The 13,268-nt window shown below is 44.9% G+C and overlaps 1 protein-coding gene across 1 annotated transcript in view; it reads left to right on the top strand.

Moving 5' to 3' along the window:
- The window catches only part of RET (ret proto-oncogene), a 152,518-nt gene that overhangs the window by 98,436 nt on the left and 40,814 nt on the right, over positions 1-13,268 (top strand). The window contains exons 7-11 of the mRNA XM_058189068.1: positions 2,294-2,552; positions 4,927-5,052; positions 6,945-7,055; positions 7,682-7,801; positions 11,890-12,143. Coding sequence (XP_058045051.1) covers positions 2,294-2,552; positions 4,927-5,052; positions 6,945-7,055; positions 7,682-7,801; positions 11,890-12,143 — 870 coding nt within the window. The remainder of the gene's footprint in view (positions 1-2,293; positions 2,553-4,926; positions 5,053-6,944; positions 7,056-7,681; positions 7,802-11,889; positions 12,144-13,268) is intronic.

A 13,268-nucleotide genomic window follows, 5' to 3' on the forward strand; every position in this document is an offset into this window, starting at 1 on the left:
ATTTCCTCTCAAAAGAAAAATAATAATAAAAAAAAAAATTATCCACCTAATAAAATCTTCTTCAGCCAGTCAGTCCAGCACAAAAGATCGATCTCTTCAATTAAAATTCTTCTCATTAGCAAATTCAATCTTTGATATTCCTTAGCCTCAGCATTTAACACAGAACACGATAATTATAATAAGGAAAGCAAAAGACAGCAGTTTATTCCAAACTCATCGTGTCTGCCAGTTCGGTCATTCCACGCAGTAAAAACTCCTTAATTCAAGCAGTTTCAAATGACCTACCAGTTTTAAATTCAGTCTGCTGGGCTATTAACACTTCCACTTCATGATTTATTAACTTTCATCCATAACGGTGCATTCCAAACAGCATTAATCCTCATAAATCTTCATTATTAAGCCCTGTGAAGTGAAGGAAAGGTCCTTACCCCACCACGGTCATGGCCACGCCCCCGCTGTTCCACTGGTTAATTGATCTCACCTAAGTGAGTTTCCACAGCTAAGAGCCAGGGGTGGGTTCTACTTACCTTTACTACCAGTTTGCATCATGCCCGCACGTTTTTCTGTGCATTCACAGAAGAGTTTTGATGACGTTTGGGTCAGAGGGCGGAGCCTCCTGCCAGTTTTACTACCGGTTCTATAGAACCGGTCCGAACCGGGGGCAGCCCACCACTACTAACAGCTAACTTGAGCCTGGATTTCTCCATTTCTAATCCAACTGCATCATCCTGGCTTTCCTGGTTTTTTGGCACATAATTGGTAGAAAAAAATTGTTCTAATTTGGAGACATGACCCCGATAACAAGATATGCGAAGGCGTATCTAAAATAAATTCTGCAAAGGTGAAGAGGAGTTGAGACCATTTTAGCAATTTTAGCAATGCAGTAAATGAATAGAGCGGCAGGGATTTCCTGCAACGTGTCTGAAACCGCATTTAATGGCTTACAACAAAAAATTTAAGGCAGTTGTTTGTGACTTTTCCATTTGAATCACCAGTATTACAATGAAAAGCTAGAGCTGCATTGAACAGAGAACTCGGGTATCTTTTTTTCAAGATTATGTTTGATTGTCTGACCATAGAAGAAAACATTGTGCTGCTTTTTAAATAATAATAGTTTCCCCAACCTGTAATGGCTTTGAATACATTGTTTGATGGTCTACTTATTTTTATACCTTTTGCAAAGAGATTGATAGAACTGAGTATGTCTAGTTTAATAAAACCATAAGGAAGGCTGAGCGTCAAAGAATTGAGACCTTTGAACTCTGGTGCTGGAGAAGACTCCTGCGAATCCCTTGGACTGCAAGGCAGTGAAACCGGTCAGTCCTAGAGGAGATCAACCCTGACTGCTCTTTAGAAGGCCAGATCCTGAAGATGAAACTGAAATACTTTGGCCACTTAATGAGAAGGAAGAACTCACTGGAGAAGAGCCTAATGCTGGGAAAGATTGAGGGCAAAAGAAGAAGGGGACGACAGAGAACGAGGTAGCTGGATGGAGTTACTGAAGCAGTAGGCTTCATGAGCTTAAATGGACTCCAGAGGACAGCAAGGTCTGGAGGAAAGTTGTCCATGGGGTCGCGATGGGTCAAACACACAACTAACAACAAGTTTATTTAAAGAAAAGGACTAGGACATGATGGCAGTCTTTCAGTATGTGAGGGGCTGCCACAAAGAAGAGGGGGGGTCAGCCTATTCTCCAAAGCACCTGGAGAGAATACAAGAAGCAACAGATGGAAACTAAGCAAGGAGAGATCCAACCTGCAACTAAGGAGGAGTTTAAGTAGAGATTGGACAGCCATTTGTCTTGAACGGTAAAGGGTCTCCTGCTCCAGCAAGGGATTGGACTAGAACAGTGGCCCCCTTTTGGGCACCAGGGATTGGTTCTGTGGAGAGAGGTTTTACTGTGGACTGAAGAGGCTGTGGTTTCAGGTGCTGCCTGCAACCTGTGGTTGGGGCTTTGCTTGTTTGCATGGGCTGGTTTCTGGCATGCCATGAGCCGGTGCCAATCCATGGATTGGGGGTTGGGGACCCCTGGACTAGAAGACCTCTAAAGTTTTGTCTTGTCTTGTCTCCTCTCCTCTCCTCTCCTCTCCTCTCCTCTCCTTTCCACCCCCCTCCCCTCTCCTCTGCCCTGCCCTGCCCTCCCATCTCCTCTCCTCTGTCCTCCCCTCTGCTCTCCTCTCCTCTCCCCTCCCCTCCCTTGCTGTTCTTCAGGAACTCTTGCTGACATTTTGATGGCTTCTCTTGTTCCCATTCTCTCTCTCTCTCTCTCTCTCTCTCTCTCTCTTGAGCCTAGATAGGGAAACTCTGCATTGACAACTGCATGAAGTTTTACGGCGTCAGCATCACGTACAGCTTAGAGAGCCCAAATGTTAGCTGCTATGCGGTGGAGGTGGCTCCGAGCCACGATGACAAGTATGGAATTCTCTACGTGAACAATTCCGCCGTGCTGCAGAACCCCGAGTGCAGAGAAATCCACTACCCCGTGCTAGCTAAAGAGGAGTGGAGCGGAAAGGAAGCTTACGCTCATCTTACCGTCGTGCTTGAAGGATCACGTAAGACGTTTGCTGCTTCGAGGAAGCTGAAGTTTGGCTACCCTTGAATAGGAGGGTGGAGTTAGTCGATATACAACAGACCCTGCAAGTAAAGAAGGAAGGAATGTTTACCCCTTTGTCCAGTTCTTGCTGGTATTGCAACAGAGATTTTCATGATGAAATTTTCTCCTGCCCTAAACCGCTTGTTCACCTTTCCCTTCTGAAACAAATGAATAATTGAATTTCCTAAGAGCAAGACTCTGGTACAGCTTCTTTTATCGTTCAGGGAATTAAATAAGTCAGCTTCATTTAGGCTTTTACACAAGAGGAAATATATATATAGCAATGGCCCTTAGACTTATATACCGCTTCACGGTGCTTTACAGCCCTCTCTAGGCAGTTTACAGAGTCAGCCTCTTGCCCCCAACAATCTGGGGCCTCATTTTACCCACCTCAGAAGGATGGAAAGCTGAGTCAACCTTGAGCCGATCAGGATCGAACTCCTGGTAGTGGGCAGAATTAGCCCGTAATACTGCTTTCTAACCATTCTGCCACCACAACTGTATTGTTAGAAAGGGAAGCTCTGGGAACCATTTAGCTGGTGGAGAGGCACAGAGTCCTTGATCGTAGAGTCTCAATTTAGAAAAGAAGTACCAGTTCATTCACAATTGTGTAATGTCTGATAGAAGAGGTTCAGTAACAGTAACAGAGTTGGAAGGTGACCTTGGAGGTCATCTAGTCCAACCCCCTGCTCACGCAGGAGACCTGTACTAGGGATTCGAACCGCCGAACTGCCAACCTTTCTGTTCGACAAGCTCAGTATCTTAGCTACTGAGCCATCTAGTCAGGTGCCACTGAGCCACCTAGTCAGGTTCCTGGATGAAAGTCTGAGCAAGTGGCAGTACCTAACACATTTTGGCTGGTCTTTAAAAAACCAAGGAGAGTTAGACCTTGTTGTCTAACAGGCACGGTCTGGCACAGAAGACTACAAGATCAGGGGGGAAATCCCCTGAGAATAGGAATAAGGAATAAAGATAGGATAGGATAGGATAGGACAGGACAGGACAGGACAGGACAGGACAGAACAGAATAGTTGGAAGGGACCTTGGAGGTCTTCTAACCCCATGCTTAGGCAGAAAACCCTGTAGCATTTCAGACAAAAGGCACAAGGAAGACATACTGGGTGTTGGATTCTCAGTCACCCAGGTAGAATTTTCTGGAAGTTGAATCATGGCCACTGGCCATGTTTTGGTTTGAAATGTTTCAGTGCTTATCCAAGGAACTTCTTAGCGCAGACGGAGGAAGCTCCTTGGCTAAGCAGCGAAACGTTTCGAATCCCCCCCCAAAAAAAGAAGTCCAGTGGCCGTGACTCAGGTTCCATACCAGATGTAGAAACATTAATGGATGCATCCATATATTCATTGGGGATTACCCAGCCAGGCTTGGCTGATCTCAGAAGAATCGAAGCAGAATAATTCATGGTGAACGCTTGAGTGGGTGAACACCAGCTTCACCCAGGGCTGAAGGCGAGACTGGGAAGTTCATGAAAACATCCCAGAAGAAGGAAAGAACTCACCAAAGAAGTTGCATCGTGTCCCATGAAACCAATCACTGGCTGAAGACTTTTCTATGTAGGAGAAGGGCATGTAGAGACTGGTGGGAGAATCAAGAGAGGACTCAGCCTAGAATTGTTACATGTCTACAAACATTGCGAGTCCAGCCCTCCTTGAATTCCACTAACCCTTACCTAGCACCTAGTCAGAGTTAGGTAAGAGCTAGTCCACTAACTTGTACCTAGCACCAGTGGTGAAATGCTACAGGTTCTGACTAGTTCTCCCGAACCGGTAATAAAAAAATGCTACCAGTTCGGACAAACTGGTATTTTCGACAGTCAGCTGTGCTGCACGATTTATATTTGCTAGAAAGCAGGAAACCTTGCTTTCTAACGAATCTAAATTGTGCAGCACAGCTGTTTCCCCCCTTCGCTGTTCCACTTACCTTAGTAAAGGCTTCTTGATTCTCCTTTTTCAGCGCTGCGCAGTAGCGCCAGTGGTGCGTCTGCCCGTAAAGCACGCAATTGGTACACATCGTGCGCATGCAGCGAACTGATAGCAAAGCAAACCGGTAGCAGACTTCGGAGCATTTCACCCCTGCCTAGCACCTAGGTGCTAGGTCAGCAATGTAGTGCTGACCGCGTACCTAGCACTAGCGGTCAGCAATGTAGTGCTGACCGCTAGTTAGCTAGATTTTTGTGAATGGACTCGAGCAATAAATCTTCTGAACTGGAACTTAACGCGTGATCCTTATTTTTCGTGCCTGACATTAGTGGGTTATAAGGAGGATTTCGGCAACACGAGGGTGACAGTGATACCACTCGTGTTCTTTCTCTTCTCAGTTATACATAATGATAAGAACTGTCCAGACTCCTGTGCTACGAGCAAAAGGCGATCAGAGTGTGAAGAATGTGGAGGTGTTGGAGTTCTGATGGGAAAATGCCAGTGGAGGCAGGGAAGCGGGAAAGGTATGGTTGCATGTTTGAAAACCTGCCTTAGGGCTGAGCCACATGTGCAGCAAACGCAGCTTTGTGGAATGTGTGCGATTGTCTTTTTTTTTTTCTTTTGAGAACAACTGAATGTTGATCTATTGGTCATGACAAGAATTGGCCGACCAGTTTGTTATCCAGGCCTGATATAGGCTGAGAGAAACTTGTCTAAAGTTACCCAGCCAGCTTCTATGCCTAAGGTGGGACTAGAACTCAAGTCACCCAGCCGGCTTTTATGACTAAGGCGGGACTAGAACTCGCAGTCTCCCTGGGGATTGGCCCACAGTCACCCAGTTGGCTTTCATGCCTAAAATGGGACTAGAACTCACAGTCACCCAGCCGGCTTTTATGCATAAGGCAGGACTAGAACTCGCATTCTCCCTGGGAATTGGCCCACAGTCACCTAGCTGGCTTTTACGCCTAAGGTGGGACTAGAACTCACTGTCTCTCTGGGGATTGACCCACAGTCACCCAGCCAGCTTTCGTGCCTAAGGTGGGACTAGAACTCACGGTCACCCAGCTGGCTTTTATGCGTAAGGCAGGACTAGAACTCACAGTCTTCCTAGGGATTGGCCCACAGTCACCCAGCTGGCTTTCATGCCTAAGGTGGGACTAGAACTCACAACCAGTTTTTATGCCTAAAGTGGGACTAGAACTCACCGTCTCCCTGGGGATTGGCCCAAAGTCACCCAGCTGGCTTTTATGCCTAAAGCGGGACTATAACTCACTGTCTCCCTAGGTATTGGCCCATAGTCACCCAGCCAGCTTTTATGCCTAAAGTGGAACTAGAACTCACCATTATCCAGACATCTGTTATGCCTAAAATGGGACTAGAACTCATAATCTCCCTGGGGATTGGCCCAAAGTCACTCAGCTGGCTTTCATGCCTAAAGTGGGACTAGAATTCACAGCCAGTTTTTATGCCTAAGGTGGGACTAGAATTCACCATCTCCCTGGGGCTTGGCCCAAAGTCACCCAGGCAGCTTCCATGCCTAAGGCGGGACTAAAACTTACTGTCTCCTGGATTGGCTCAAGGTCACCTAGCATTGTAATGTTGTATATGAACTGTAGGGTCCTTGCCATTCTCTGAGCGTGGTGGTTTCATTACCCAACTAGAAGTAACGTCATTGGTGCATATGAACTAAATCACACCATGACTATATTATCATTGCAAAAGAAGCTGCCTGTCATGTCTCACTCCCACTCCGATGCACGAGGCAAGGAAGTCCGTAACAGACTTGGCAACGAAGCCTTTGCAGCTTGCCAAGTTCCTTCAAGGTTTATCAGGGCAGGCAGGAGTCCAAGTTGTGACTTCAGCGATAGAGTCCGGTATCAGCAAACTAGCTAAGACTTTGCTTGACTCAAGGTTGGAATGCCAAAAGCAGGTCCTTTATATAGGCTGTGGGGTGTGGCTCCATGACTCAGCATTTATCCAGGCCTGCCCCACCCCTCCTTCTGCTGGCGTCGCCTCTCAGATCTCCAGAAGCGATGGTCCACCCACCCTGAATTGTCTTCAGCTGGATCTGCTGTCAGTAATTCCAGTACCTGGCTGGCTTCTTGCTCACACGCTGTATGAGTGAGGTTTATCGGGCTTGACTGTTCACTCCTGGAATCCTCTCCAGGCATGGGGCCAGGGCCAGGGGCTGGAGGCATGACAGGCCATTCATCTTCATTATCAGACTCAGAGTCTGATAAAAGGCCCGGTTAGAGACGGGAGGGGCCCGGCTGAGGAGAGGAGGGAGGACAAGTCACAACATTGCCTATTTGAAGAAGAAACCTAAAGTATTATATTATATATTATATAAGCAATTAAACTCCCTCAAAAATAGGCTTGAATTGTCTATGCATTGCCGACCATGTTCTGTTTTTAGGAATAACCACCAACTACTCCACCTGTACTCCAAGCGTCAAGACATGTCCAGATGGCCTTTGCGATGCTGTAGAAAGCAAAGATAAGAGAGTCTGCCCTCAAGATTGCACAAGTATGGAATCCGAACTTTTGTTTAAATTACTGTTGGCTTTGATACCTGTTTGGTTTCTTTCTATCCCTAAGTCGACAGCGTGATAGCAACTGGTGGATGACTTTGTCTGAGCTCAGGGAGGTAAGGGCGGATGAGGTCAGAGGAATGTTTTGATGGACAACTGCTGGAAGAGCTGAAGAAGCTCCTTGGATGTGAAGCAAAACATCTTCAGAGAAAAACCAGAAAGTTCAGTTTCTTCTTGGGGTGGGGTGGGGGGAAACAAGGTGTGAACAAGGAGAGATTCAACCTAGAAATGAGAAATTTTCTGACAGTGAGAACAGTCAACCCATGGAACAGAAGCTGCCTTCAGAAGTTGTGGGAGCTTCATCACTGGAGGCTTTCAAGAAGAGACTGGACTGCCATCTGTCAGAAACGGTGTAGGGTCTCCTGCTCGGGCCGGGGGTTGGACTAGATGACCTACAAGGACCCTTCCCACTCTGTTCATCTGTTTGATGCCCATTTTCTCACTCAGATTTGCTTCAGCTGTTCGGATAAGCCAAAGTTTCAGATATTCATGAGGAAAACGCCATTTGGTACTGAGCGCTGTGCCTCGGTTTAAACTTATTTCAATCTGTCTTTTGATTTAGGAACCAACATTATTGGAGGTCATCAGAAAGGAATCCTTGGAACTGGGATCAAGGCAGGGCACGGCGTTTGTCACTGCTTTCCAGGAATAAGCTGTTACTGTGCAAAAGATGATATCAGGGGTAAGTCTGAAGCAGGGGTGAAATGTAAAATTTGTTACTACCGGTTCTGTGGGCATGGCTTGGTGGTGGGGGTAATGTAACTGGGTGGGCGTGTTTTTTTTTTACTTTTAAAAGCATTTTGTCTACAACCTCTTTGGTTGAAGAGGTTGTAAAAAAATGCTTTTAAAAGCCTGTGATGATCAGGTAACTCACGTGGTATTGCCAGAGTTAAAAAAAGCTTTTAAAGGGTTCTGACGATCCCAGTTGAGTTGCCTGATCGCCAGAACCTTTTAAAAGCATTTATTTTACAACCTCTTCGGCCAAAGAGGTTGTAAAAAAATGCTTTTTAAAGCCTGTGACGATCAGGCAACTCAGCTGGGATCGCCAGAGGAGCCTTTTAAAACCTTTTTTTTTTTTACATCCTCTTCGGCCGAAGAGGTTGTAGAAAAAATGTTTTTAAAGGGTTCTGACGATCCCAGCTGAGTTGCCTGATCGCCAAAACCCCTTAAAAGCATTTTTACAGCCTCTTCAGCTGAAGAGGATGTAGAAAAAATGCTTTTAAAGGGTTCTGACGATCCCAGCTGAGCCGCGAGATCATCAGAGGCTTCTTTTTTTACTTTTAAAAGCATTTTTTCGGCAGAAGAAAAAATGCTTTTAAAAGTTTTTTTAAAAAAAACCCTGATGATTGCGTGGCTCAGCTGGGGCGTGTGGGGAGAGATTTTTGCTACCGTTTCTCCGAAATATCCGCTGCCATCATTACCGGATCGGGCGATGCGGTCTGAACCGGGAGCATTTCACCCCCTGGTCTGAAGTTGTGAGTCTCGCTGGATGTTCTAGCACAGTGATGGCGAAACTTTTCGGCACCAAGTGCCCAAACTGGAACACGCGTGCATGCCTCCTTTTGGGCCATTTTCAGGCTGTTTTTTGGGCCATTTACAGGTCATTTTTCAGGCTGTTTTCAGGCTGTTTTTTGGGGGGATATTCTTGGCCCAAAAATGGCCTGAAAACAGCCCCCAAAAACAGCCTGTTTTTTTGGGCATTTTCCAGGCTGTCATCTGGGCCGTTTTCAGGCTGTTTTCAGGCCATTTTCAGGCTGTTTTTTGGGCCAAAAAAAAGTCTGAAAAACGGGCTGAAAAATGGTCTGGTTTTGGGCAGTTTTCAGGCCATATTCCAGCGCGCTGGCACCCACAAAAACCAGCTGGCCCAGCGCACATGTTTTTGCCATAAACCAGAAGAGCAGCTGGTGATAGCGCATGTGTCCACAGAGAGAGCTCCGCATGCCACCTCTGGCGCGCGTGCTATAGGTTCGCCATCACAGCTCTCACATTTTGGTGGCGACATTGTCCTCTTAAACAGGTGTTTCTCCACTGCAAATGTATTTTTTTATTTATTTTTATTTATTCGATTTTTATACCGCCCTTCTCCCGAAGGACTCAGGGCGGTGTACAGCCAAGTAAAAATTCACTATATACACATTAAAAGAGATTAAAAAGAACATATTATAATGTGGCCAAAAATTTAAAACAATTTAAAAACCTTAAAATATAAATAACCCCAATAAAATTTTAATCCAGTCCCGCTTGAATAAATAGGTGCATTTTCAGCTCACGGCGAAAAGTCCGAAGATCAGGCACTTGACGTAAACCAGGGGGAAGTTCATTCCAAAGCGTAGCAGCTCCAACAGAGAAGGCCCTTCCCCTGGGGGCCGCCAACCGACATTGCTTGGCGGACGGCACCCTGAGAAGGCCCTCTCTGTGTGAGCATACGGGTCGGTGGGAGGCAAAAGGTAACAGCAGGCGGTCCCGTAAGTATTGCTCAAAATGTGAAAAAGATAGTAGGCCACGAATGTAAATGAAATGAGTGTGTGGATATTAGGGAGCCAAAAAGCTTTCTTTTTTTTTCCCCTAGTGAGGATCTCTTCAACGCATTACATTGTGTTGAAGAGATCCATGCTAGGAAAAAAAAAAACCAAACAAAATGTATTGGTCACTGATTTGTATTGGGATCGAGGAATGACTGAGGCGACTAGGAGTGTGCTGATTAACAACTTTAATGAAGAACAACAACCTTGGAAGCACCGGCACAGTCCTCGCGTTTGACAGCTCTTATATAGCGAGCTGTCAAACAGGACGAGCCAATCAACACAGTAAGAATTCCCGCGCACGGGGTTGCCGTGCGTCTTAACCAATAGGAGACCGCCTCTATTTTTCAATGTGGCTCACTGAACACAACAGTCACCGCTTTACAAAAAAAGTTGTTGAGACTTTGGAAAAAAGTGCAGAGAAGAGCAACTAAGACGATTAAAGGCCCGGAGGCTTAAAACATATGAAGAACAGTTGCAGGAATTGGGTATGGGTAGTCTAGAGAAAAGAAGGACTAGGGGGGACGTGATAGCAGTCTTCCAATATTTGAGGGGCTGCCACAAAGAAGAGGGGGTCAATTTATTCTCCAAAGCACCAAAAAGCAAAACAAGAAACAATGGATGGAAACAAATCAAGGAGAGAAGCAACAATTAAGGAGAAACAGTGAGAACAATTAATCAGTGGAACAGTGTGCCACCAGATGTTTGGGGCGCTCCATCACTGGAGATTTTTAAGAAGAGACTCGACAGTCACTTGTTTGAAATGGTATAAAGCAGAGGTCCTCAAACCTGGCAGCTTTAAGTCTTGTGGACTTCAACCACAAGTCTTAAAGCTGCGAAGTTTGAAGACCTCTGATATAGAGTCTCCTGGTTGAGCAACGGGTTCGACTAGAAGACCTCCAGGGCTCCTTCCAGCTCTTTTCTGATTGATTGAACATGAGGGGAGATTTTAATGTAAAAGGCACTTTCACATTGCTCCACGTTGCATTCCAAAGTATAGAAAAATAAATTTAACCATACTTATTTCAGAAAGTGTTGCTTCATTGTGGTCCAGGGGTCATTTCATTCCTTGTCCAATCCTGAGCCAACATTTTAGAAGCGAATCCCAAAGGATCTTAACATTGCAGTTTTGCAGGATTCTAAGGTGGCTATAATACAATTTGTGTGCTTGTAGTAAATCAGGAGTTGTATTATTTGTATGAGTTAATTGGTCTTCTGACCCACTTTCTGACACCATGGCTACCCAGCACTTCTAGTCATAATGTAAAGCAAAGCGTGCTCTTAAGAGGTGGACAAGAAACCCTACTATAGGTTTGCAATCAGTTTGAAGGATAGCCGTATGTAGGATGGTGGTTCTGACTTCTTTGATAAAACAAGTTTCCCATGGGGACTGATCTTTGTACAGGCAGTTCTTGGGTTATGACCACAATTGAGCCCAAAATTTCTGTTGCTAAGGGAGACATTTGTTAAGTGAGTTTTGTCCTATTTTATGACCTTTCTTGCCACATTGGTTAAGCAAATCACTGCAGTTGTTAAGTTAGTAACCCAGTTGTTAAGTGAATCTGGTTTTCCCATTGATTTTGCTGGTTAGAAGGTCACAAAAGGGGATTACGTGACTCTGAGATACAGCAACTGTCATAAACGTGAGTCAGTTGTCAATCATCTGAATGGAAATCACGTAACTGTGGGGATGATACAGAAGTCGTAAGTGTGAATAATGCTCATAAGTCCCTTTTTTTTCAGTGCCATTGTAACCTCAAACAGTCACTAAGCGAACTGTCGTAATTCGAGGGCTCTCTGTATTAGGTAGATCAGCTCTTGATTTGCAACACAACATGCATACCTCCACTTACAACCCTTAACAACTGTGGCAAGAAAGGTCATTAAATGGGACAAGACAACAACTGTCCTGCTTAGTAACAGAAATTTTGGGCTCAATTTTGGTGATCGGTTAAGGATTACCCATAGTTAGCAAGATCAGGAGTGAGAGCGGCATGGTGGCCTAGCGGGTAAGAGGCTCGCCTCCCACTCGGAAGGTTGAGAGGTCAATCCTAGGTAGCGGCAGATCTTCTAGACCGCAAAGAAAAAAAAATCTGCTGTGAACTCCACATAGGTGTCAGGAAGGGCATCCAGCCAGTAAATGCTCAGCTTCACCCTACCCGGAATTAAGGGATTACAGGGTCATAAAAAGGGAGAGCAAGATCAAGAGTGAAGAGAAGACTCTCAGATATTCCTTCTTTCTTTGCAGAACCTTTTTGTGATGATATGTGCAAAATGGTGATTGCGGGTGGTGTCGTGCTCTCCTTCATTATCTCGGTTGTCCTGTCTTCCTACTTCATTCATCGGTACCACAAGAATGCGCCAAAAACACCCATCGCCTCAGCGGAGATGACCTTCCGGCGGCCGGCTCAGGCCTATCCCATCAACTACTCATCCAATAATGTCCGTCGACCATCGATGGACTCCGAGAACCAAATGTCAGTAGATGCATTTAAAATACCTGTAAGTTCTTCCCGTTTTCAGCTGCTTAATGAGGAAGATATCTTGCCCGGCTTTTTTCTTTTGCACATTGCAAGACAGCGTGTCCCTGAGGGACGTAGAAGGTAGAGGAGGAAAGGAATGTAAAGGGGAAAAAATGGTTTTAATAAGATTTTTGGAAGGATTCATTAACCGGCTCTTTACTGCCCTTATTTGTTCTGCTCGGTACCAAGTAAAACGCACTAACCAAGTTTCAGAAAGATCACTAGTAAATCTCAACTTACTATTTGGGGATAAAAATAGATGAAGTATTTTCCTAGACATTTTTCCTTATGAAACAGGAGCAGTTCCTGAGTTTATTCTCAAGCAGATTGGAGTGTGTGTGTGTGTGTGTGTGTGTGTGTGTGTGTGTGTGTGTGTGTGTGTATGTGTGTGTGTGTTTTACCTGATGTCTAATACTACAGTTATGCCTTTTCTTTTTCTTCTTTTTAAACAACCATGATTTTCTAAGGAAAGATCAAAGTTTGGGTGTTTGTTTTTAGCAAAAATAATCCTTAGTTTCAAAAAGGCAAATTTATTTAAATTTTAGTTTTAGAAAACTAAAGCACAAAATGCATTAGAAAAGCTTTTCCATTTGTATTTTCATTTGTATTCCTTTGGGAAAAAATTGTCTGCCTCTCTATGTGTCTGCCTGCCCGCCCCTCTGCTTTTCTGTCTGTCTGTCTCTCTCTCCACCCACCCACCTACAATATCTACCTACCTACCTACCTACCTACCTACATCTTTCTATCTATCTATCTATCTATCTATCTATCTATCTATCTATCTATCTATCTATCTATCTATCTATCTATTTCCTTCTACTATGTGTGTGTGTCTGTCTGTCTGTCTGTGTCTCTGTCTATCCATCCATCCATCCCACCCACAATATCTATCTATCTATCTATCTATCTATCTATCTATCTATCTATCTATCTATCTATCTATCTATCTATCTATCTATCTCTCTCTATCATCTTTCTTTCCTTCTACTGCGTGTGTGTGTGCCTGTCTGTCTGTCCGTCCGTCCGTCCGTCCATCCATCCATCCATCCATCCATCCATCCATCCCACTCACAATATCTATCTACCTATCTACAGTATCTATCTA

This window comes from Ahaetulla prasina, chromosome 6 (assembly GCF_028640845.1).
Source record: "Ahaetulla prasina isolate Xishuangbanna chromosome 6, ASM2864084v1, whole genome shotgun sequence".
Lineage (NCBI taxonomy): Eukaryota > Metazoa > Chordata > Lepidosauria > Squamata > Colubridae > Ahaetulla > Ahaetulla prasina.